Below are 27585 nucleotides of genomic sequence, written 5' to 3' on the forward strand. Positions count from 1 at the left end.
GTCTGTCGTATTTATTCGCAAAAATAACAAAAGAAAAAGCTATTAAAAGCACGTAAAACCAAATATTCCAAAAGGAGATTTTTTTAAAATTGAATTGTACAGTACAGTATACGGTATGTAGGCCTTGTAACATTTGTGTATTATATCTGGGAGCTATTTGCTTCGCTGTTAATCAGAACGATCACAAACTTACCCATTAGTATTGTGTGCACAAATTACACTTACTTTGTTGTCATATATCAGGGCTTTGCGTGCATCATAACTATACTGTGGCCAAAATAAAATTCCCACGTCATTCGTGCAACTCTGTACATAGTTATTGATTTATTCTGGAAAACTACAATGATATACGTTCTAGAAATTCATTGCAGATCCTGCAAAAAATATGTACGTAGCGGTTATTAAATGGATTGGCAAGGGCGTGCAGAGTACGAACGTACCCCAAGTTAAATCCATCCGCCCATTTTCTTTGCTGCTTCTCCTCACAAGAGTTGCAGGGGCGCGTCGGAGCAAGAGGCAGGCTGCACCCTGAACTGGCTGCTAGCAAATCACAGGGCACATGGAGACGGACAACAGTCGCACTCACAATTACACCTCGGGGCAATTTAGGATGTCCAATTAATGTTGCATGTTTTTTGGGGATGTGGGAGGAAACCGGAGTGCCCGGAGAAAACCCACGCAGGCACGGGGAGAACATGCAAACTCCACGCAGGTGGTGCCGGGATTCGAACCCCGGACCCCAGAACTGTGAGGCCAACTCGCTGATTCACCGTGGTTTCACTAACTGCAAAGGAAATGAAAATGAATGGAACTGCTTTTTAATCACAAATTAGCATTTCAAATTCTCAGATTTTTCGTTAAATTGGACCAGTTTCTGATGTCTTTAGTCCTCTATCAAAACAATCAAGTTCCCCTGAGCTGTGGCTGAAGCAGGATGTTTTCTTGAATTTGTGCCGGAACAGATTCGCAGTTTTTGCTCTTGAGTGCCCTCTGGTGGTCGAAAATCACAGCAACTACCTGCATGAACAACGACGGAATAAGGTCCAAATGTTATACAAATTGGAATTCATGGATTATTTTGTGAATTAAGTCTCGACAAAGAGGATAGCAACGTGGGTGCTTTGCAACTCGGGCATTAAAGACAAAACAACAGCGCTGTCTGAGTTCATCCACGTCCTCTCCTTTTCGATGAATTTGCAAACGAGCTCCTTCGGTGCGTCCGCCATATTGAATGTGTCAGTTTTGCCCGTGAACTTCTCGTCTTGGCTCCTCAGTCAGAGCGGCGGGGGGACGCTCCGAAGAACCGAACGACCAATGACGTAGAATAACAACTAGACTGGGCACTCTGCAGCCAGCATTGGTTCCCCCATGGTCAACAGGCTCTGATTTCCGGTCAGGGCAAAGAGCATGGTAAACAATACACAGATTGTTATAGAAAACGATGCGAGAAATCTAAATACTTTGGATGTTTTGGATCTCTAGAGACACGAATACTGTAAAACATTTGCAGCATGCCCAGGAAGGTTTAAAAGATAGATTGACACATACATATGTAATAGGAGGTGCAGACCTTCATAATATTGTAATGATATATTTTCCACAGTCATAATTATAATCATTAATTCTGAATGTTAAACTGAAACACACCAATGAAATAAATACTTCCGTGCGACCGCCTGCACGGTTTTGACAGCTAACAGCGCAACAAGAATCAAGCATATTGACAACAAAAAAGCTCAACCTAACGTGTTCCAATAGTATGTTTCACGTTGTACAATTGTAAGGATATCAAAGGACGTCAACTTTCACGTGAAACAGTACCCAAAGCAACGTTTTGCCCTGACTGGAAAATGAAGCTGAATTACCACGTGGAAGGGGGTCTGCGCACAGTCTAGTTTTTATTCTACGTCATAGCGAACGACACACACTAAGACCTCGAAAATGAATTTTCGAACGTACCCTAGATTGCGCCATAAAATTGTTGGCAGAATGGTAATACTGTATTTCTTTTTGGGGACATGTCCAGAACTTTTTCATCTTAACGATTTGGAACACATTAGGAATATAATATTTGAAATAATCAGTTCCAGTTCCAAATTCGACAGATACTGCCAGAAACCCACCATATCGGTGGCATCTGAGCAAAACGAATGCAAACTTTACACTTGACACTCAACAGCTGCTTCTACACATTACATTTTTATTCATCTCCTCAAATCCACAATTACAGGCGTACATCTATGTATTCGTACAGCTTCAGTAGAATCTTAAAAAGGTATTCACCGATTTAAAAAATACATCATTTAAAGCATCAATATGAAAATACTGACATTACAAATCTATGCATGCCATTGCATTAATCTGGTGAGCAAATGCCACAGCCTAATCACATTTTTTTTTAAAAAAAAACAACTAAATATTCTGCTTTAAAATAAGAATTCACAGTATGAAAACGACAGTGTAGTATCATAAAAAAAATATGAGTTGTTTAAGGTAAAACATCTCCAGTGTTTGAATCTACCGTGAGATTTTCTGAAACAAAAATATCAATAAAGAACACTAATATACACAAATAAAATGTACTGGTTACAAAAAAAAATGTCAAAAAGTATACAAAGAAAGAATATACTCCAGATATAGACATGATTAAAGAATAAATAAGTGTCACTGCAGTTACAATCCCAGTGTCCAGTTAAAGAATAATTTATCTTTTTTTTTTTTTTAACTGTTGGAATAACAGATCCCATCATCGGTAAGCCACTTTGCTCCACAAGGCCAAAGTTTGTCTTTCCAGTCGAACGAAATCACAGTTCTGACAGGCTCATTAGATTGCAATCATAAGGAGAAGCATTATGCAATTGTGAAACTTTGCGTGAATTTGTGTGAGCAGGACAAACAGCCATTCATTTTTCAACATAGGTTTTTCACATTAGGGTGGGGGAATAGGAGGCATCGCAGGGCATATCTATCAACCCATCCATCCATCTATTTTCTTTTGCCGCTTATCCTCACGAGGGTCGCGGGGAGTGCTGGACCTTATCCCAGGTGTCAATGGGCAGGAGGCAGGGTGCACCCTGAACCGGGGTTCGCAGGGGACATGGAGACAGACAACAGTTGCACTCACAACCACACCTAGGGGCAATTTAGAGTGTCCAATTATTGTGACATGTTTTTGCGATGTGGGAGGAAACCGGAGTGCCCACCTGGAGAAAACCCAAGCAGGCACGGGGGACAACATGCAAACTCCACACAGGCGGGGCTGGGATTGAACCCGGGTCCTCAGAACTGTGAGGCCAATTCTTTACCAGTTTAGTCAACATCCCGCCAGGGCATATCTAGAAAGTCAAATTCACACCTTCAGACCATTTAGTGCACTGAACCGGTGGCACGGTGTATCCGCTGGTAAAGTGTTGGCCTCACAGTTCTGAGGTACAGGGTTCGATCCCTGTCTCTGTGTGTAGTTTGCATGTTCTCCGCGTGCCTGCGGGGTTTTTCTCTGGGTGGGCACTCCGGTTTCCTCCCACATCCCAAAAATCGGACACTCTAAATTGCTCCTAGGTGTGATTGTGAGTGTGACTGTTCGTCCTGATATGCCCTGCGATCGACTGGCAACCAGTCCAGGGTGTACCTCGTCTCCTGTCCGTTGACAGCTGGGATAGCCTCCAGCACACCCCGTGACCCTCGTGAGGATAAGCGGCATTGAAAATGGATGGATGATTCTGAACCACTGTTTTGGCACATGAGCATGCTGTCAGAGATACTAAATGATCTAACCCCATTTAATTGATCTGATTGATTGAGATTATGATTCATGTACTTTGGGTGTGTTTATCTACACTAGCAATGTATAGTGACAAGCAGAAAAATGAAGCACTTTTTCACTAGGTGGCCGACGGGACAGACAGTATGCTAATGAACGGATTATCAACCTCATCTGACATTTGTTTGGTGCTCTGAGGTTTTCAAAAGCAAAATGTGCTTTGCTTCAATACAGGTTGGCAAACACACTTTTAGCGTCTTCAATGAACTTGACGCGCATGCTTTTAAAATGTGGGAGGGAGCCAGAACATCCAGAAAAGAAAAAAAAAAAAAAACATTGTAAGCAAGGGGAAGCTGTCAGATTGCACACAATGACATTTGTCAAATGTAATTCATAATACAGATACAGTGTTAGGATGTGCAAAAAACCATAAACATCATTTTACCACTTTAAAACAGACTCATTGCTATTTTATTTTTGTTAGCTGGGGTCAAAACTGCCTCGCAGAGACAAGCAAGGTTGTTAATGTGTTACAGTATTGCTTTCAAATGTTTCCATCCGGGCCAAATACTTATTATGGAATGCCGTTAACGTGTCTGCTGCTTCTGTCACGACTTTACAGCGACAAAACCGGATCAAAAATGGCCGAGAATACGTCCCGGTGAACTGTGGACCAGCTAGAAAATGACCCAAATATAATTACGATACAAAGTTCCAAGTTAAAAGAAGCATGGGAGGGAAGACCAAAAGGGGGGGAAAAAGTTTTTCCACACATGCAACAGAGAGAGTGGCCCTGATTGTTGTGGAATAGGCACAGACAATTAAAAATCATCCAAAAAATATGTTTTGGAATGTTCAGGTAAGAAATATGTCCAACTGTCATCATGAGTGATGCTGCAAAAGACGTAATCTCAATGAGCATTTGAAAGATTAACACGTCTTTTTTTCTTTGGTGTTGTTTTTCGCTGTGGTCATCAAACCACAAAAGGGAACCAGCGAGGAGAAATATTAAGACAGACCATACAGAAATACAGTTAGCGACAAAAACATGGGTCTGTCCTGGTTGTGAACAATGTTCCCTCGAATTTTTTACGTCTGAGCAAACACACTAAGGCCGTGAGCGCCCCCTTTGACCACCGTGAGCAACATCAGGCGTACGCACTGTGGTCAATCAGGGTCATCCATTGACGTTACATGGCTCATTAAAAGGTTCAGATTACATTCCCATCAGAACATTTTTAAGAACAATTTTGTGTTTTTGCAAACTTACACTGAATATGTCAACAAACAAAAAAATACATTGCTAACCAAACCAAGCCAACTATGAACTATAAATTTGAAATGTCGCTTCCAACTTTGTTTAATTTTTTTTTTTTAAACCCATAATGATATCCCCGTCTGTTTTTCTTGGTGTAAAAGTGATTTATTGCTTGCAGAATATCTTTCGCAATGCATGTTAAAAGGTGAACGATGCTCCCAAACAGTTTAAGGGTTAATCCTATGTTGCCTCCTATATGTAAAATACAGAATTAGCTTTTTGACTACTGTACCGTCTGTGCTATCATCCTTAATCAGACTGTGCCAAGTTGGAATTTTAACATTACTCACCAACTGTAATTACCCCTTTAAGAGCGGAGGGGGCGGAGTCAGGTAAACCATGAAGTAGAGCGTGTGGCCCGGTGTGGCCGGGCCGCAGCTCGGTGTGAGAGGCAGTGTGCTGCCGTAACTAAAAAAATAGAATAAAATACGTCACACTTTAGTTCACCGCACTGGATCTCTTTTCATCTGCGGTGAGCGTGTGACAAGTGCGCAAATGCGCAGTTGCACAACTTAGAGGGAACATTGGCTGTGATCATAAATTGCTGAAGATAAAAATAAGGCAACTAAATGTTTTTTTGTTGTTTTTCATATCCAATATAAAGGAATAGTGGTGGAAAACAGGAAAGACACGATAACCATTTTTTACACTTGTATGAAGAATTATTCTAAAAGGTGACATGCTGGAAGGCTTTTTAATTGCTTGTAGACAAACAGTTTTGTTTGGTGACTAATTTTTGAATCTGTATGGGCGCTCATTTGCACGATGGGGCACTTGTGTGTAGCGTCACAGAAAAGCTTTCGGTCTTAGGCCTTTGCTTGTTTCCCCACATGTTGGGCTCTGCTTCCACTTGTTCAGGGGTCGCCATCTTTCTTTTGAAAATTTAGAGCTACTTTTGGGGTACCGATTAACATGAAGGGTTACCAGTTTGATCCACACTTTTGAAATGTATCTGTCCAAAATGCTATTAACAACATTCCTCTGTGAAGTCACTGGAATCAACAAGGTTGGAAACAAACGTAAATACACACCACCACTTTATGTCGAGTCAAATATGTGAGGAGAGAACTTACATTAAAATTAATTTAATTTCATACAGAATATGTCATATTTAAGGTTCCACTGTACCATGTAAATTAAAAAAAAACACAGGCCTGAGTACTGGAGATTTCTAACAGGCCAGTAGCTGACGTGCGTTATTATACTCAATCACTTGATCAAGCAATCATTATCATATCTAAAAAAAAAATAAAATAAAATAAAAAAAAAAAAAATCAGGCTGAAAGGCCCAGACTCGTTAAAATCTTGAATAAAAACAATTATTACTATTATTATTGCAGAAGGCAGCCTTTGTCATTCAATTCGCTGCAAAATTCTTGCGGACGATTGTCATGCTAAAACAAAAATGTTTTGTATGGTACATGTCCGTGGGTCTGTTGCCGGGGAAACGGTCATACTTTCGTGGGACACGAGGGCACGCTGGGGGTCACTTCTACTCTGTAGAGAAAGCTTAAAGAAGAAACAAGTGCTTCTGAAGACTTGGAAAGACGTGTAGTACCTGGAGTTAGACAAAGGTTTGTCCACGTTGTCACACCTTTAAGTGTATGGGTGTTGTGGCTGCGGCCTTCGTTGTACCACAATAGCACATGCGTGCACACTAGAGTATCAGGTCTGGTGTTGTGTGAGTAAATGTTGGGACGTACAAATATTTAAATAGGCTTTATGTCCAGATTTAATATTTACATGTCATTGTGCTTCTCCATGAAAGTCAGTGCTGTCGACGGCTGGTCCGTGACTCCCACTCAAAGGCTCTCAGTACGTTTACATGCAAGTTTGCCTCACATACTGCCACCGCTGTGAAATACACTACTTGCGGTGTCATTCAAGGTTGTAACTTCAAGCAATTTATTGGCGCAATGTCCTGTTTAAGTCTCTGATGTGGCCTTTTTCTGGTTGACTTAATCTGTCTCAAAATAGATCATGATAGTTGGTGGGAAATTAACATGCTTTTTTAGACAGGGTGTTTGGTACATTATAAAATACAAACGACGTTTGCCGTTTGTTATGGGAAGTGGGAAGGTTCTTGTCCAGTTCTCAGTTGCAACATGTTCACATCTTAGTTTGATCTGGTCCTATTCACTTTTTGACCTGCTGCTATTTACAGTCATCCCTGGTCCACTCGTTCCAAATTTAATTATCATATTTTCCACACTATAAGGCACACCTAAAAGCCTTTAATTTTCTCAAAAGCTGATGGTGCGCCTTATACTCCGGTGTGCCTTATATATGGATCAATATTGAGCCTTTGGTGCAGCTCCATCTAATGGACGCATAACGTAACCCCAGCCTCTACTGTGGCGTCTATTCTATGTGCCTTATAATGCAGTGCGCCTTATAGTGCGGAAAATACGGTATTCTGTTTTTTATGGTCTTTTTGAAACCCCCAAAGATGCCACTACAATGCTGCAAAATCCTTGTCTAAATAGGAATTGGTGTCAAGGAAGTATGTTGCAGTGATATCTTTCAGATGAGAGATGAGCATTGTATGTTCTTGAGGAGCCATGTTTACCTGGGTTGGTACTGGATGTTAGGGGGCTTCTTTGGCCCATGCTCCTTTGAATTGAAATCAACTCACCTTTAAGATGTTTATTTTCTCTAATGTAAGAAGAGTTTGAAAATATACTGAAGTATTCTGGGATGAAAGTTTGTGCTACATTTACGACATAAGCTATTAATGCAGGCAATTAAAAATTATTTGGGTGGGGGGGGCCAATTACGTGGAATTTTCAGCTAGTCACAACAGGGCTCGATCCCACCTATTCAATTTCAGACCTCATGTAAACGTACTGAGTGTATGGAAGTACGACTACTAGTGTGTGTGCATGTGTGTCCGCACATGCGTAGTCAGTCTACAGTGTTATTACCGTCCCATCCTCTTCGAGACTCCGCCTCCTTGCGGCTCTGTCAGGCGACGGCGTGGAGGATCCAGGTTTGTTCAGTGAGCCGCTGCTCCCACAGCCCAGCACGGTGCCGTTGACCGGAAGGGGCGATGGCGAGGCGGAAGCTCGTAGGTTAAGGTGCGGCTCATAGCGAGGCAGCGGCGGCATGCTGTAGTTGGACGGCGTGCGGCTGATTGGCTCAATGTCACCCCCTGCCTCGATGACAAGGTCCTCGTCATCCTCGTCGCTCTCGAGCTCCCCGACGGGGAAGTTTTGGATGATGTGCGAGGGCATGGAGGTACTTGCGGAGAGCCCGGCCGAGGAAGAGTAACCATAGTAGCTGGCACCACTGTCTGAGGAGCGTCCTGAGCTACCGGAAGCCGTGCCTCCCCCCCGGACGACGTTGTTCCGCTGGTTGGCCGGCTTCACGGTAATGATAAGGTTGTGGCTGTTAGCGATCATCATATCAGTCACTTGGTCGAGAGACTTGCCAGCCACCTCAATGCCATTCACCTCCAGAACCTCATCATTCACTGCCAGGAGACCGGTGCTCTCTGCCAGGCCTCCGGGAACCATCCGGGAAATAAATATGGCGGGGACCTTCTCCAAGCCCTGTGGCGTGACCCGTACGCTGGAGCCATCACGAATGTAGAAGCCCAGAGGCTTTTCCTGACCGTGCTTGTACAGGCGTACGCGTCTGTGCGTCTCGGGCAGGATGTCCACGTCGATGATGGACGAGACGGGGCGGAAGTCCCTCGGGAGGCTGATGATAACCGGGGGCTTTTTCCTGTTGGGGTCGGGTCGGAGAAGAACTGCCGAAAGAACCGTGTTCTTCTTTCTCGTCAGCGAATCGGTACCGAAGGTTGTATAGTCTGCTTCCTCTGCGAAATAAAAGGCAGTAGAAAGTGACAAGAGGAAGGCCACCGGGAAGACAGACAAGAGGTGACATAAGAGCAGAAAGAAGGGACAGCGAATAAGCAATTGTTATTGAACGTTGGTTTACATTGCATGTCATTTACATTAACTTATTTATTTGAAGAACAATCGATACTTTTACTCCATTACAATCATGGCAGTTGCTACTTTTATTGATTTTATTATCAAGTTATTTAAGTGTAAAAATAAATAATGTTTCCGTAAGGTACAATGCATGTGCGCTAGGTTTTGGGACAGTTTAAAACGGAAATAGTTGGAGTGGGTGTGGATTCCCATGCAATATTTTTTCATTTTATTTGACGTTCATGCTTTTTAAATGTTATAAAAATCAGATATTAGGAGTTAGTCTACTTGAGTAAGTTTCTTTAATAAGTAAATATTTGGATGGTTCACTTGACTCATTCTTCTAAAGCAGGGGTGGCCAGACTTTTTTACCCCAAGATCTACTTTTCAAGCAGCCAGCCTCTCGCGATCGGTGGGGCGTCTTTTTTTTTTCCCACAAAGATCTCCCCATTACAAAAATGCAAAACATATTTATGTTAAAGTATATTGAGGATTCTTTATGTGTAAATGTATGTTTGTGTGCCTTGGATAACTGCATGAGCCAATATTGCACAACACAACAAACTATGAACATTTTTGTAACTATCTGTGTTCACGATGATCACTAAACACCAAACAAATGAAAATGCACACCTGGGCTGTGTCACTCACGTCATTGGATTCGTCCAACTGCAGTGAGAAACACTCACAATCTCCGATGTCCTTCCACACATCAGCCATGGCTTCACAGCGCCATGTAACTTTACTCTTTGACAGCGGTAGAGCTTTTTTGAAGATAATATTTTTTTATTTAACCTTATTTTTAAAAGATCGAAACAACGAGTCAGCTATGCCCCTTTTAACATCTCTCCGTGTTGGAAGGACTTCTTGTCACAATGATGTGACGAACCCGGAACGATACTTCGGTGGCAGCTTTCGCTGTTGAACTCTGATGTGTGAAAAGTGACCGCTGGGCGGCCATTTGGGATTTTAGTTTGTTCACTTTTCTTATTCTCAGCTCGCTTTTTGGCGAAATGTCAGTGTCGTATTTGCCGTAAACTTAAAATAGTGGGTGAACTCGCTGACAAGCGTGTTTTGCTGTAGTCATTCTCATTGTTTGCACTTGCGCGGTGAGCTAAGGGTCAGAAAAATACGGCTGACGTCTTTTTTTTTTTTTTGTCGGCACGCCATCGCGATCAACCAAGACTAGGGATAAATTTACGGTTTCTGTGCTGTTGAAGGGGATAAGGGCTTAAAGAAGTGTTTGGATTTAGTGTCGGAAGAGTCACTTGTCAATAAGCTACATTGAAATGCAGTCGACTGCTGTCAGTAGTTGAAAACACTCCTTGAATATTTTTGCAAGTGGATCATGCATACGAAACAGCAACACCCCACACATTTTATAATCTTGTCCCTCTTGACTTTTTATCCAGTACACTTTAACACATTATGGTGACAAAAGAACAGAGTAGTTGAAAGGGTGGGAAAAGGCAGGAAGTACCCTCGCTACTACTTAACAAGGAAAATAGCAGCAGCTAAATATTAACATCTGGATAACTTCCACTCTCTTCCGTCAACACCCGCCTGTGTCAATCAGCGTATGCATGTGTTGAAGTCTTCTTGGATGACATCCATTCAGGTGGCTGACAAACATCCATCTCTCAGGTCAGGCTTTAAGCATTGTCGTTCATTTACTTCTATTTTACTGCAATTCAATGGAAAACAACAGCACCGTAAAGCGACCATATGCAAAATAAAGGCAAAAGTAGGTGTTCATTGGGGAGTATTAATGCAGGTGCTACATATCTGATCGCACCACTACGCAACTTTTCATGGTGCACATCTCTGAATGTGGAATGCAAAAGGCTAAACCTGACAATAAGGGGCTGACTGCACTGTTTTTGGTGTTTGGTGGATTTCAGTGCAATGGTTTGTGCTGATTTAGTTTACCATAATTTCCAGCCTATAAGACGCCACTTTTGTCACACGCTTTAAACCCTGCGGTTTATGCGGTGATGCGGCTAATGGCCGCAAGGGGGCACTTGAGCGGAAAAGGTAAGAGTGAGACCGGTGTAATATATGTGCCGAGGAAATGACTTTTACCGGTCATGCCCCGTTAGAGCTGCGCTGGCGGGTTACTGCCGTGTCTCAGCGATTTTTACCGGTATGTTTTTTTTTTTAAACCGGCTCTGTTAGCGCGGCACTAGCGTTAGTGCAGTGCCAATGTTAGCGTGGCGGCTCTAGAGTTAAACTTTCTGTGTACCATCTTTGTAAATATCTCGTTTCAATGTGGGTTTCAATGTGGGCACTTGCGGCTTTTGCACAGCTGCGGTGGTATGTATGTAATGTGTGTAATGTAATATGAAATACCAAATGGTATTTCCTTTACAAATGTACTGAGTGAGGCTTGTAACCAGGTGCGCTCTGTCGGGAATTACAGTAGTATGTTAGCCTCTCGCGCTAACCAACTTGTCACTAACAAGCTATAGAATATGTGAAAAATTGTCAAAAAATGTTTTCCCCTTGGTTTCCCTGAGTGAATAGGTTATAACGATAAAACCAAATGTGTTACAAGATGCCACAAAATAAATAAAATACACACACACACACACACACACACTGTATGCATATTTAACTACAAGGCCTAGTTTATTTTAGAAACATTCCAACTTGAATGGTGACACTCAATTTAAAAATACTCTTAAACGGCTATCAAAAATTAGGATTACACATCATTGGATGGATTTAAATTCAAATGACAGTCACAAACATGCTGTAGCACATACAGACTTTTTTTTCTAAGGAGGTGCAATTTTGCTAATAGTTTCTTTATTTGTGGAGCAATTTTCTAATTTTGAAGGGCGATTTATCACACAGGGACCCGAAGCAGGGGTGTTACTATACAATAAAAAATACAAGATGATTAATGAGTGAATTGAATATGGGGCTGCAGCTAAGGAATATTTTGTATAAGTGACGTCCGAAACCCTCTTCTGTTTGTGTAAATAATCCAGTCACCCATTATTCCTTTCTGATCAAATTTGCCATGTTTTTCACCTGCATGACTCAAAATATTACTTACTTATCGATCAGATGGTAGTATACTGGCCATATGTCACACAGCGACTACACTAAGCAAAACATTGAAGCACCTTGTATGTAAGTAAAGTCAATGTTGGTAAAGTTCTTTTTCGTCACAAACTAGTTCGAAAAAAGTTCAGTTCATTGCTCCAAAAATGAACAACGTCGTAGTTTAGTTCACAGTTCATGAATCAAATTTGAATCAATTTCAATGTTCAAAAAATTTACAAAATCATGGTTTTTCTCCCCCCGCTCTCAATATGTTGCTGATGAGCTGATGATACCCCTCAAGACACTGGGATTTCATTTTGTCCAAGTTTGCCACCCACACTAGAAGGCAGGAGCTACTTTCACCCTACAATCTTTTTCAAATTTAATTGAATAGTCATTTTTTTACTACGCTCATTTCTAAGTAGTTTGAGCTCTCCTTGTTTTGAAAGCATCCTAACACCATATCAAACACCGGACTTAACTCTGTGCTTTAGCTAGACCATCTTTGATACCCTCCATAAGATGGGTAAGCTAAAATAGTTCATAGCTAAGAAGGCTGGCTGTTCACAGAGTGTTGTGTCTAAGCATAATAAATAGAAAGTAAAGTGGAAGGACACAATGTGTCAGGAGAAAATGCACTAGTGAAAGAGATAACTGTGGATTTCAGTGGTTTATCAAACAGAGAAGATTCAAGAATCTAGCAGGGATTATCATGTACCTTGACACCAATTACTAATTAATTTCATTGACCTGGACTTAGGCAACGTATTAGGGTGTTACAGAATGAACACAAAAATGCAAATAAATTAATTCTTGAATAGCAAAGCACAAATAGGGAGGGATTCATTTTACTTTCTTCTTGATTGTAATTGTACCACAGGAAGCAGATTTGAAGTGAGACGAGGATATGACGAAAATGATGTCACGCTGAACATCATGTTTAAGATCAAGTTGGACATGTCAGCCTTCGCCTGTGTAATTGAAGGTGAAGGTGGGTGGATTGGGGTTTTGTGCTAAGCATTGAGAACCGCCTCATCACCTGAAGGTGCGCAACAGGCACGGCTTGCTGACCCCAGTCCCAGTGCCCACCCACACCTAACTAAGTGGTGTGCTCGTCATAGTTGTGTACAGGTCAGGTATTCAAACTTTGTGCTGGAAGCCTGTGAACTCCCTCGCGGGTTTGAATGGAATCAGCGATGAACAACGGAAGTTGAAGCACTGGGGAGAAAATGATAAGCTACAGCCACAACACGGGGTCACGTGTGCGTTCAGCCAAGCTTGGTCATTCCACTCTGCTCTGAATTAAAAGGACATGCTTTCCTAACACAAAGGGACGTCAAGAGGGAAATTTGCCCGAGGAAAAGAAGCCACTCTGGTCCACTATCACGCTCAGCTTGCATGAGCATCTTAGGAGAAACCTGAAAACATCAGTCCACCAACATTTACCATCCAACCTGACAGAAATGGAGGAATGGCAGAGGATCCTCAATCCAAAAAGTGTGGAAAAACTGGTTGCATCACTCACCCAAAATACTCAGGTCTGTATTATCCAAAAAGGGTACTTCTACTAAATATTGAGAAAGGGGTCTGAATACTTATGGCTGTTTGATATTTTAGTTGTTCTTTTTCAATAAAGTTGCAAAAATGTCAACAATTCTGTTTTTTCTATCAATATGGGGTGCTGTGTGTACATTAATGAGGAAAAAAAAAAGAAATTCTTTAGCCAATGGGTGCCATATAATATTTCAGAATACTTTCTGCACACACTGTGTGTGCATGTGTGTGTATAAACAAACACAAACACATACATGCAGACACTTTCTAAAATAATCACAAAAGGTTATAAAGCCTAAAGCTTTGGGACTCCAGCAAACCACTGTAAGCGGCATTATACACAAATGGCAAAAACAGAACTGTGTCGAACCTTCCGGGAGTGGTCGGCCAACCAAAATTACTCCAGGAGTAGGGCAATGACTCATTCAAGAGGTTATAAAAGACACCAGCAAAATGGTACAATGCCACACTAGCTAATTTTGCTGTCAGGAGAGTTCTAAATGTGCACTTGTCAAATGGAGTGATGGGCCATCCTTTGCAATATAATCAGGTGTTCTGCAAGTACCCTGTAACGTCACTGGAACTGGCTGCTTGTGACTTGTTTCTTTATACTGTATATATACATAGCAACGTTTACATTCCCCTGCATCTTGCAATACAATCAGTTGAAAAATTGTAGCAGTGAAGCAATTAGCATGATCATTTCAGATTGCACAAACTGGACAGCACTAGACTGACATGACAGCACTAGACATTGATGTTTGAAGAGGAATTCGAAGGGGCAAACATTGAGTGTCTGTAATGCTACCCTATATCTCAAGAAACTGAATGAAAACGTGCATCTATAGGTACTAAGTATGAAAAAAATAGTACAGTGAAGTTACATTTTACATCTGTTTAGAATCAGGTAGTGTTATCTCCCCCCCCAATCAAAGTGAGTGTGAATATTGTGCTGGTCTTTTCCAGTCCATTCAGTAAAGTGGTACCGGTTTAGTCATGTTGGTACCCTTCGCGATTTTTGACAACGGAATGACATGAGTGCATATAGAAATTTACCATAATTAACTGGTTGGGCAAAGTTGGGCTAAACATGAAGAAACAAAGTAGGAAATAGACATTAGCATTTGAAGAGAATAATTCAATACAATTGTGTGCTCAATTGTGCACGTGCGTGAAAGTAGTCCAACATATCCAAACATGACTCATGACGAGCTAAGAAAAACAAACATACAAAGACAAGAAGTTAAAGGTTGTGGTGTTCTGGAAAAAGTCTGGTTTGTTGATGACAAGCCTGAATGCTCACTACAGTCTGTGCCGAGGTGTTCCTGACACAGAGTGTTACAACGCTGGTGTGCGTGTGCGCATGCACATATCTGCCAGTTTGAAATTCTGCAGATGAGAAAAACCAGGGCAAGTACAAAACAAGACATGAGAGACAGAGGAACGAAAATACCAAATGCTGACCGAGGACCGGTATGAAGAGTGTAAAGGTGATAAACGTTGAAAAGGACTACATTCCCTTTGGTTTACTATTCTTAGTGCGGCACAGAATACCTCGTTGGCACAGCCCAGATAAAAAGCACCTTAAATGCTGCTGATAAGGGAGAAGGGTTTCGTAGAAAGATGAAGCTTTGAGGAGGAGCAGTGAGACCAAACGGGAACAGAATGGAACACAAAAAATGGTTATGACCTGGAAGAGGTGCCAAGTTGCTGAGAGTTTGATGAATTTTCTATTAAATCCTTAATGCAAGAAACCATGGTGCTGATCATTAGGCAGCTTTTAATATAGCACCACTCATTAATTCACAATCACAGCCATCACTCTTATGTGATTACATAATTAGAGCTTTTGGGCATTGGACATAAAAAATAAAAAAATAAATCCATCTGGAACCCGGTGAAAATGGTGTTGATTTTGCCAGTGGTTAATATGATGACACCTTGGACCCTGAAAATGGGTCTTGAAATTGTTTATACCTTCAATGTTGTTAACGTAGAATGTTCAACATGTTAGAGATTATAGTAATATGGACATGCGTGAGTGTGTCACACAACAATGGTAGACCACAGCATTTTATCACCAAGTGTTACAGAGGCTGACAAATCGCACAAACCAATAATGTTGAAAGAGAAGTGGCTGGTAACTAGTCAAACACTGATGTTAACTGATTAAGCAACTTCTAATCCAGGGAGATGACGAACTCACTTGTACTTTAACTAACTAATTGGAACGGAGTACGCTATTTACACGTAAAATGCGCTTCTACTTACGAAAAACTTGGGTTACGAAACAACTTCCGGCACGGATTAATTTCGTAAGTAGAAGTACCACTATATACGTGCATGTGTGTATATCCTGTGAAAGCCACACTCCCCCTTCATACTTGCTGCGAGGGGAGCAAAAACATTTGGTCTGTGCTTTCTCCCTCTCGATCTTGATCAGTAAGTACCCCCTTTGGCCGCAGCCACACGCTACAGTGAGGGTCCGGTCTGACCTGCTGTCCAGTCTAATCTGGGCAACCAAACTGATCTGAGACTGACCACATTCCACCCAAAATGCAGCCCCTCGCTTGTTCTCCCCCCCACCCTTTCTCTTCTCTCCCACCCTCCCCAGCTCGGGCCTCACTTGCATTCCTCTCACTAATACTATTCCTCATATCCTTCACACATAGAGTATATGGAATGTAGTCTAATGTCTCTCTCTCACTCTCTTCTCCCGTTTAATTCCAATCACACTTAGATTAGATAAGGGTTAGGTCTAATTACTTGCCTCGCATCAATAACGGGTCATACATTAAGACTGACCTTAATAATGTTTAAGCTCTCTTATTCTATTCTTTTGTCCCTTCTGCTAACGTGTTCCTCCTCCACACATTCCTTGATGGGATGCTATGACTCCACTATTTCCTAACATATAACGTGTAGCATGTCACGAGGAATCATGGTACAATGATACAAATGCAGTTCAAGACAATTCAGTTCATCAAAGTACAGTTTGAAGAGTGTGACATCGTGTGCCACACATATTATACTTACTTACTTTACTTTTTTAGACTAAAACCCTTTCCTTGTTTTTGAGGAACACTTGGACCTACTATGCTACTGCACATTAATGTCATGATGTTGGTCATCAGGATTTTTTTTTTTTTTTTTAGGTGGTATTTTTTAGGTGTTATTTGGTGTCAAATTATTTGAACCACAAATAGGCAGAGGTTACACATATTTCAGACCCATTCAAAAACCTTTTCGTGTGAAGGCTCGAATGGGAAAAAGTTGCCTTGGTACTGCAGAAGTACCATGGTACTTGCTCACACATTGCATAAATCATGTGCTGTGTTTGCAAGGAGATTTAGACTTTGTCCAACAACTCATTTCTCCACTGTACTGTATATGTCCCCTTACTTTGACTGGATGACTCATTGGTTAGTGATTAGCAAGGCAAACCCAGCTGGGATAAGCAAACATTCATGTCCCTCCTCATACCTTTCTTGGTACCTTTCACAGACTGAAACTGCGAAAACCACCAAACACACACACCCAAACAGAAAATGAAAAGTGAGCAACCTCCACAAGGATCACGGTCTGGAAACAGTAACGGCTCATTCTGGAGGGTGGCAACAGAACAACCCAACTGTTACACAGTTATTTTCTGATCAACTTGAGTCACCAATATATATGAAATGCCAAAGAAATTGAAAGGGACAACATTAGTTCCAACCTTTTTGTATCAAGCAGTAGAAATCAACTAGGTTCATAAACTATATATTTAGATGTTTACTATCAAACTGCTAAGTGTACCAAAACATTTTGCCTCTACCGCAATTTGGTCTATGGTAGCAGAAAGCTAGGGATTCACTGTACAAAATTAAAAGTCTTATAAATTCTAACTCACACTGTATGATGGGAAGTCATCGCTAGCAATTTAAGTATTTACATGAACAGTACCACAACTTCTGACTATTCCAACGTGCACATTTGAGTCCTTTCTGTTTCAAATCCTGTAGTTGGCAACGGAATATACATGTATTCAATTCTGTTGCCAATTGTTAAAACATCCAGAAGAGAACACTTAGCCGTTTGTGACAGTAAAATAACAGTACAGGGGGGGTCATCGGATTAGGAGAGTTCATACGTGAGCGATGTGTCCTCAATTTGTACGCAAGTCGGAAGAAATGGTAGTCTATCATAAGACAGGATTAAAATCACAATCATCAATATTTGTATGAAAAACACAATCACATTCATTAATTAATGTGGGAAAAATGGGTCTTTTCATGTTTTTGTGTTGCTTGATAATTGCTTCTCCAACAAATCGTACATTTACTCTGACCAATGAGGACAATACTCCCAGAAGTCCAATTCTGATGTGCTGAGTAGTGGATAAAACCTGGAAGATAAGCAGTTGGCACACCGTATCGCATTGTGTCCAAATGACTGAGTCTTGGTGGTTTTGCCACGCTGTGAAAGGGGATTGTTTTAAAAACATTGACGCTGATACGCTGAACTTTGTAAAAATAAAAACCCATGTTTTTATTGTAAAGTTCTTGTGTAAATGTTCCCTCAGAGTCAGGGAAATATAGTGTTAACTGTAATTAGGGTAAATGTAGCAAAAGTAGTTATTTACCAACATGTTGGAAACTTATTGGTATCCGTTTCCACACAGCAAATTTTTTTTGCCAAAGCTGCCTTGCCACACCAAATGGACTAGTTGATCCGTGCAGTTTGACGGTTCATTTTATTATGTTAAAATATTGAACAGTTTAAATGGTAATTTATTTGTTTCATGTTTCAAAAAAGGAAAGCACTTTTACATCATCAGTATGTCTAAACTAAAATACATAAAAGTGAGAAAAAAAATCCTGCATATAAATGTTTCAAAGCTTGTTTCATATCAGGAGAAATAATCAAAATCAAATGACAGAAGGCGAACATTAAAGTAAAACGTCATTGTCATTTTTAGACTTATAGCCAATTTTAAAACCATCCTGATCGAAATTGGCTGATAACCATTATCATATTTACTCGGCATCGCCATAGTGAACATACACCCTGAACTGGATGCCAGCCAATCGCAGGCCACTTAGAGACAGACAACAGTCGCACTCACAATCACACCTTGGGGCAATTTAGAGTCTACAATTAAAACCGGAAACTGGAGTGCCCAGAAAAAACCAACGCAGGCACGGGGAGAACATGTAAACTCCACACAGGCAAAGCCGGGATTTGAACCCCGGTCCTCAGAACTGTGAAGCCAACGCTCCAAACAGTTGCACCACTGCACCGCCCCATTTAGAGTATACCACACAATTAGGTAATGATGGTTCTCTTTCAATGTGACTGCCATGTATGCAATAGCCCAATGGTGAAGCTCACCGCCTTCCACTGTGGGGGACCTAGGTTCAAGACCCTGATCAGACCATCTCCGGGACTCACGGCTGTGGTCTCCTTGAGCAAGACAGTGATAGCCTGAATTGCTCCCCGGGCGCTTCAGCCAGTGTGTTTGTCTAACTAGTATGTGTGTTAACTGATGAGTAAAATGCAGAGAACAAATTTTGTGTGCATGCATGCATCCATCTTCATGACAATAAAGATGATGATTCTTCTTCTACTGTATTTACCAAATAAAATACTTAAGAACTGCTGTTTGAGGAATACAGCTTTTTAATATCAGGTCAGAATGTTGACAGTAGGGTTTCCACCATTCTTTGCACCTCCTACTGTATAAACATTGAAAAACCTCTCCGCCACTTTAGAAACCATCTGTAAACGTGTCTCTCTTCACTGCTCCCATGACAACAGGTAAACAGTGGGCACCTCATGGCTGGCACAATAGTGACTGACTCATTGTTCACGAGTAAAGGGGTTGGCTTAGCGATGCAGGCGGAGTGGTATCAGGGTGCATTGAAAGCAGTTTTTGAAAGAACATGCTGCTACTTGCTGTATGACACTAATCAAAACGAGGAGGACCGATGCCAATGCACAGCAAAAAAAAAAACAATAATACAAACTACACATACATACACACATATATATATATATATATATATATATACACACTGTACATACATACACACACACACATCCAGAGAGAGATTCACAGAAACACACCACACACAGTATATTGGAGGCATTATTTAAATCATCACACATAAAGCACACAGACATACATGAGCGCACACATCCATCCAAAGATCTGCACACCAAAAGAGAGCAGAAGGGAAGACTAAACATAGCTCTCGAGACATATTACCAAAATAACCTACAGTGCCAGGACTTGATGCTGGCTCACAGACAACACAAAAATGTCTTTTCATTGCAGAACACCATAAATATCGCAGAGTCACATATGCCCTAAGGTGCAGGCTTGTCTAAGGTCTACACTTCTGCAATAAAAGCCTCTCACATCCATCTAACCATTCTGTACATGGTCACCCATAAGGGGGTCAAAGTCTAATAAGTAGTGTTTAAAACCTGCTTAAGAACTTATTAAAAAAAAAAAACTAATACATTGCAATGAGTTCAACACAACCTGCTTTGGGTGTCTGATACCCCCCAAAAACATGTTCTCCTGGAACTACTATTGATACCATGTAGGTAATGAGCAAATAATGTTTTCTTTTATATATATATATATATATATTCGAGCAAGGCATGGCTTGTGACTGACAACTGCATACATCCCAATTTTTTGTGTGTGGTATAGAGTGTGTGTGTGCATGTGCGCACTTACCGTATGTGCATGCGTGTGTTTGCGTATGTCTGTGCTGCAGCAGCAGGGGCCCAGCGTGGTGCTGATGTCTGGAGCGTGTAATTGAAACAAAGTCCCATGCAGTGCAGCACACTGACCCCCACTAATCTCCTTCATGACAAAGTGGCTTAGCGTCTATTGGGTCATATGGCACAGCGACACAGCTTAAACACAACACGCTGACAACCCAACAAAACCCTAAGTCTGGATTGAACAGGTGACTCCATCTATCCATCAATTTTCTGTAGTGCTTGTCCTCATTGGTGTCTGGGTGTGCTGGATCCCAATCCCATCTGACTATAGCCAAGAGGTGCACCACACTGGACTGGTCACCAATCAATTGATCACAAGTCACTCAGTATAACAAATTTATAAAGACGATATAGTTTCAAAAAATCGAATCACAAAAATTGTTTTTTTAATGCCTCAAAATTATGAAAAATAAAGGCCACCCTTATATTTTTTTATTTTATTTTAAATGAGTATTACTTTGATTAAAATTTCCTCTTATTTCTCTTTACTCTGAAAGAGATCCCCCTGGGTCTGAAATAAAATAAATAAATAAACTTCAAGATTAGCCTGGTTTATATGGAGCCTTCCATTCCAATTATAATCATTTTAGAAGACCAAGCTGAATAAAAATGCCATATCAACACCTCAAACTGAATAAACGGGCTGAATCCCAATCCAATCAAAAGTTAAATGTATTTATATATATATATATATATATATATATATATATATATCTCACACACACACACACACATTCAGGTTTGGGCATACGCAGATGCCTCCCGATATCTCCACAACCAATGCTCTTGTGAGTGTCATGATTGTTTTGTTATCTTCCATGGTCCATCAATAGTGCTTCAGCAAAAGAGCAACAAAAGCGCATTTTGTTTTTTGATAAACATTCACCTTCTCAAGCCTATAGTTTTCCAGTGTTAAACTGCAAAAGTTACAACTCAAGACTCAGGTCTACATTTCAACATGAAATTGGATCCCAGTGAACAGGTGGACTTGTCCCCCTTTTTACCAGCATTCTTCCTACCTTTCCTCTGCAGGAAGAGTCTGAGGAGGGGGCTGGCGGTGGAGATGGCCTTGTGGTAGTTGTCGTCATTGTTGATGGGCAGCAGGTCACCGTGCACATCAGCGTAGCCCACCAGCAAATCCACATTAGGAATGCGATGCACGTGTTGTAGAAGGCCGTAGAACTCATCAAAGCGGCCCGGCTTTGAACGATCCAGAGAGAACCGGCGAAACTCTGCCCCGAACTTTGACGATGCACAAAACGAGAAAAACAACAAAAATATACATTAAAATGTGACAATTTAGCAAATCGATGCATATCCCAAAAATCACAAAATAAAATATCAGATCCACATATTTCACATTTCCCACTGTGGTGTGCACGCCTTAGCTCGATGGTCGCAGTAGTGTGATGCGAGAAGAGTTGATCAAACATGTCGTGAAAAAGTAGTCAGCAATGTAGGATCAACTCCACCAATGGACATTTCCGATGGCGATCTTAAGCTCCGCCCACTTAGCCATATCCCATAAGCTTCCAAAATGGCGATTCAACATAACATGTTTGAAGTCGATTATCGCGTATTACAGATAATACTGTGGTATGTTTTTTACCAAATGTGTCAGACTTGTCCAAGAGAGTTCTACAGAGAGGTCTCAACTATTTTACGAAAGGATATGTACACAGAATTAAGATTTTGGATGGAGCAGGACACAATGTCAGAGTTACAGCGAAACGTTGGAGATTGATGTAAAAAAGTTTGACGCCTCACGAACTTCTTATTGAAATCCAACAGGATAAAATAGTGGAATCGTACTGCACATGTAAAGCACGGTGAGTACTTTTTACTTGGAAAGATCATGAGTAAAATCATTGCAGTCTTTGTAAGTGAGTGGGTGTATTCATTTGACTTGGGTCGTAATGGAACCCGGTGCTCTGTCTTAAAAGTCTGATGTGTTACAAATAGGCAAATAGACATTTCTCTTGCATGACATCGCCTATTCACGTATCCCTAATCCGACTCTTCGGGATGAAACATTACACACTTCCTTCAGCAAGTCAGTGATACACTAACAAAGTGAAAGGTGTTCTCCTGCAATGTATAATGCACTGATAATAATTCAGTCAAATTCAGATACTTCTCCCTCCGTTAACTTCGAACATACAGCCTTGTCTTTATTGATATTGTCCATATTTAGTTGTACGTGCGCTCTTCCGCAAGCCTTAATCAGTTGTAAACACTTCGCCAACTGTGTTTTAGGCTTTGGAAAATGAATAAAGGATATCTTTCATCACAATTGCACGTTCCCCAAGCGCATCTGAGGACCATTTTCTTCGTAACATTAACTTTTCCAAGAGCACGTTACTGATAATCAGCATTGCTTGTGGGACAAGATGGCGAGAGGGGCGTGTCAAGTCAGGGGTTAAGACAATGCAGCTATCTGACTGGCTATTATTGTGCGAGTGATTGACAGGTCGGAAAGGACCATTGTTATTGTTCCCAAAGTGCAGAAATAATAAGCCTGTGAGTATTGCTGGATGTTCTTTTTGTATGTTGTTTATGCTAACAAATATAAAATAAGTTTGACTTCATATAAAAAGGAGAACAGTTAATACTTCAACATGCACCTCATTGAAAAATACATGAAGAGTAAACATGATTTTAGTGTAATCAAGAGACACAAAGAATAGATGTGAACAAACTCCTGGGATTGGGAAAGTCCAAAAATAATTCTCATCTTTAAAGTGGAAAAAAAAGGTGAAAAAAGTCACAGTTTATCATCTGAGCTCTACAGTAGACAAAATACTGTGTATAATGATACACTTTGAGCAATAACAGTTGCACCATCACTGCTATGTTGTTGATTTTAAAAATCAACCCGCACGGGCCATATAACACACTATGAGATTACAGATTTCAATTACAGAGAATGTAGCTAAGGAAGGTGACAGTGTCCAAGTTCCTATAAATGAGATAATGGTGTGTGGTACGCCGCTTATGTTGTCAAAAAAATTAATTATTGGTTCAAATAACCGTCATTCATGAAGTCACACAAGACCTTGGTTTTAACTCTTGAAGTAGCTTTCTGTGACTTTTTTTTTATTATTCCAAAGCAAAGTGCAGCCTCAACACAGGAGGTTAAGAGAATATACACCAGGAAAGTCAACAGTCATATTTTAAGTCAATGTACAGTAAGTCTGCAACGACTACAGCGTCACCACACGTGCTGAATTACGCCTTTGTAATTAAGTTATAAAATTAATTGGCAAGTTAGCGTAACAAGACTGTAGTATTATCCACCATAGAGGCCTAAATAAGTCTCGAGCACAAACAGAAGTGAAGTTACACATGGGCAAACAAATATGCCAAGTAATGCTTTACTCAAACAATATTAAGCAATTGAACTCAGCTTCAAGAATTTACACAAAACAATAAATGTTAGGGAAGGGAATAACGTTTCTTTTTTGCATGTATGTATATAGACATGCAGACAACCTTTTTAGTTGGTGGCACCAGTGCCACAGGTGAATAAGTTAGTGTTGAGCTGTTCGCTGGGGATAGTGTTGGCGAGGAAGGGAGGAGATGTCGTCTGATGAGGCTGAAGGCAGGAAGGATGTCTCAAGTGTCGATATTAAAGCTATCTGCACTAAATGGAACGACATCCATAAATTTGTAGAACTTCATGACCCGAATAAAGCTGAATATTGCAGAGCACTGCAAAATTTTAATGATGTTGTTATGAGCCACTTCGGAAAAGTGCTTAAAAGACGGCAGAAACAAACAGATTCGTTCTTTGTGAAAAAGGGGCGAGTTACCCTACTAAAAACATTTCAAAGAGTTGTTTTACATTGCTTTTTTCTTTTGTTTCATTAACCCTAACTCAAGTTACAAGTTTTTGTTTTTTTTACATTACGTACTTTCTGTGCAAATAAAAAACAATTTGTTTTTTTCCCCCTTTATTATTGCTTGTTTGATAGTTATTCTACACTTTTGTTGATAAAAAAAGGCTGGGGGCCGAGTCGCTACAGATACGGCCATGCACTCCCAGCCTAGCATACTCTACTAGGCTAAAGCATACAATTTAAGCAAAAAATAAATATATTTCTTAAATGATTTAATTATATAAAGTATTTAAACTATAAATGTATTTCCACTATGCAGGCTATTATCAGGAAAAGCTAAAAAAAAAAAAAAATTCGCTTGGAACGCATTATTTCATTTTCTATTCATTGTAATGGGAAAACATGCTTTGGTTTTCAAACATTTTTGGTTATCAACCGGCCATCTGGGACGGATTGTGTTCGAGAACCAAGGCGCCACTGTCTTGTCAATAAGTTATAACTATGCCGTAGTAAACAGAATGCTTCTCTATGAAATGTCCACATCAGAGTGAAAATACCGATGAAATACCGCCAAAATGCTGCCAGAAATCGAAATGTTGTTGCTACTATAAACAAAACACCAAATTTAACGCAAACAGATAGCAATGCCGTTTTCCGCTATCACACCTGTGACTAATTTCACGACAAGCTTTGCGGATAGATGCTGGCGGCCGGTCTTGATCACAACCTCGCCCCGCAGATACACACACAATTTTCTCAACAGATTTATACATTTCACAAAAATAACCTTTTCATCTGAAAAAAAAAAAAAACATTGGGACTCTGCGAATCAGCAGAAAATTAATTAAAATTATCTGTCAAGTAAAAAAAATAAATCAGAAACTTGTAAATTGGGGTTGAGAAAAGGTCAAAGTGCCACGATGGACTGGAAAATGCGGGCCCAGTCAAAAACCTTTCGTACAGTAACTTTTTTTTTTTTTTAACTATCAACCTCAACCGTTCGTCCGTTTTTAAAAATCAAATGCGGCTCTTGAACACAACACGTTTGCCCACTCCAGGCAAAGAGCGACCAAGGTTGGCCCTCCCCAGCCCAAGGTGAGGCCGCCTCCCGCGGTAGGAGCCAAGCAGCCTGCGGGCCCACAGACACCTGTGCGCTCCACAACCAATTGAGCTCCCTTCACTGACTAGAATGTTGGAGGCGCCTTCAAAAAAAAAAAAAAAAAACACACCCTCTAGCTGAAGTCAACGCGTCATAATATACACTTGAATTCGGTTTTCAGTCAATATTTGGTAGGAGGAAGAAGAGCCAGTGACAGGTGACATTAGTCACTAAGGCGAGCGCCTTTACAAAAACTTATCTCGGCCGATTATTGCCACCATTTCATGCTAGCGAGTTAGCAAGCACCCTGCGGTAACTTAGTGCGAGAGTCTACTTGCTCATTTGTATTAACAACTTGATTCCGAGAACTGTAGCTGAGCGAAATTAGCCTCGAATAGACGAGCGGAGTGTACCGACAAACACAACAACAACAGAAAAGATGGATCCAACTTGTGATAATCACCTTACTCTTCACCTCCACGGCACTCAGAGAACGGCTGCTCGGCACTCGGTGGTTCTTGTTCATGTTTCGCCGCGGACCTCCGCTCGTGACCGAAAGAACCGAATTCGTCCGCTTTGGTATGCTGATAGTGGGGGCGGGAGGGAGGGAGGTGGAAAGCCCGGCCGGAGTCAATGTCCGTGTTGTTCGCTGAAAGGCGACTGGCTACCGTCGAGCAGCCCCGGAGCTCCTCAACTTGTTCCCCGTCATACTGGCTGACCCACAGCCGGACATCGGTGCCCTGGTAGCGGCTACTGTACTGTCCGGTCCTGTCGCCTCGTTGGACTCTGTTCCTTCCCTCGGTGTGAGGCGCGGCACTTCAAAATAAAAATCATACTGGCTGACTTCAAAATAAGACATTTCCCCATCTTGTTGTATTGCTTGACAGTGACATCTGGTGGACAAAAAACGCAACAATAAACGACCACGTGTTAAATTCAATTTCCTCGCTCGCTACACATATGTTTCGGTATTCAAGACCCTTTATTTTCAGGCAGTCACGGTGCCCACTATTTCCTCCGTACTTCAAAGATGTTGAATATTAACATGATCAATTAAAGTGTCAATTTGAGAACGTTCTCCTATCGACTTTTCGACCACGTGACTACATCCGGGGCACCTGGCCGTGTTGGATGGGTTCACTCTCCTGACGCACTGTTCACGCTAATGCTTTTGCATATAGCCCAGAGTTACACAAATGTTCGTACGAATGCTAAAAGTGACGCATGATGGCTAAAAAGACTTTGGAAACTTATCAGTGCTCATTAGTTGTTGTTTCAATAAACCGTTATGACAAGAAGTGTGCTTTGATCGACAATATCGACCAATATGCCTCGGAGAAACACAAATGGAGCAAGAATTTCGAACTGTGGGCGTCAGGTACCTATCCAGACTTCAACTATCTCTTCTTCTCGAGAAGCGCTTATGCCGTGGACCGACTAAAGAATTACAAAGGTCCGGAGGCCTACAACCACTTCATCAATGGCTGGCTTCGTCATGCGGCGGTATCCATCGTAACCACACTGCTAACGTTAGTGTACACACAATGCAATTTAAATATGTACTGCGTCTAGTCAGCGTTGATTTTCTTCACAACTTGCCAGGAAAGTTTGTTTTGCTTGTTGCGAGCCGCTTCCCGGAGCAAGTCTTCCTTCGCATGTGCGGCAAGAAGATGGAAGCACTCGAGCACTCGAAATGATGATGATGGTGGTGGCAAATTAAATATTTTCATGTGTTTTTGAGGTAACAATTGCAACTAAAACAATAGTTGAAAACAAGAAAACTTTTTTAGTTATGAGAAGTTTGGGGAAAATCTGCTTCCCAGTGTGCTTTGAGTACTCTTCAGATGTTTGTTCTGTGGGGAATTAGCAAAATTCACTTCATTGGTCAGAAAATTATTCATGAAATATCTGTTCATCTATTCATGCCGTGATGTCGAGTAACAGAACAAATAAATGCTCTTTTATTAGATGACGGAAAGTACATAATTGACACGTTTGTAGCATTTTAGTTTGTGAGATGGTTCAAATACAGTATAAAATATGTGCCTTAACCCAATAAAGGTTGAAAATAACTGGCCCGATGAGTCTGCCCCCAATTGTGCCATTTTGACAATGAAAAGCCATCCATTTTCTTTGCCGCTTATCCTTACGAGGGTTGCAGGGAGTGCTGCAGCCTATCCCAGCTGTCGACGGGCAGGAGGCAGGGTGCACCCTAAACTAGCTGTCAGTCAATCGCAGGGTACATA

At 41.1% G+C, this 27585-nt stretch overlaps 1 protein-coding gene across 1 annotated transcript; it reads right to left on the reverse strand.

Moving 5' to 3' along the window:
• Positions 1 to 109: 109 nt before the first annotated feature.
• On the reverse strand, positions 110 to 26279 carry pard6b (par-6 partitioning defective 6 homolog beta (C. elegans)). Its single transcript, XM_061839945.1, has 4 exons — positions 25803 to 26279; positions 21421 to 21643; positions 8003 to 8898; positions 110 to 1017 (listed from the first exon to the last, which is right to left on the reverse strand). Exons 1-4 carry the CDS (start codon positions 25863 to 25865, stop codon positions 904 to 906), a joined length of 1296 nt encoding a protein of 431 aa, XP_061695929.1. The 5' UTR covers positions 25866 to 26279; the 3' UTR covers positions 110 to 903.
• Between the last annotated feature and the right edge of the window lie 1306 nt (positions 26280 to 27585).

This window comes from Syngnathoides biaculeatus, chromosome 2 (genome assembly GCF_019802595.1).
Source record: "Syngnathoides biaculeatus isolate LvHL_M chromosome 2, ASM1980259v1, whole genome shotgun sequence".
NCBI lineage: Eukaryota > Metazoa > Chordata > Actinopteri > Syngnathiformes > Syngnathidae > Syngnathoides > Syngnathoides biaculeatus.

Bases quoted from the DNA above. Each gene is read 5' to 3' on its own strand.
- pard6b (XM_061839945.1), bottom strand. From the start codon at position 25,865: ATGAACAAGAACCACCGAGTGCCGAGCAGCCGTTCTCTGAGTGCCGTG. The intron at 21,644-25,802 runs GTGATTATCACA...GCATCGTCAAAG, and splicing joins CCGTGGAGGTGAAGAGTAAG to TTCGGGGCAGAGTTTCGCCG. The intron at 8,899-21,420 runs GTAGGAAGAATG...TTTATTTCGCAG, and splicing joins ACTCTTCCTGCAGAGGAAAG to AGGAAGCAGACTATACAACC.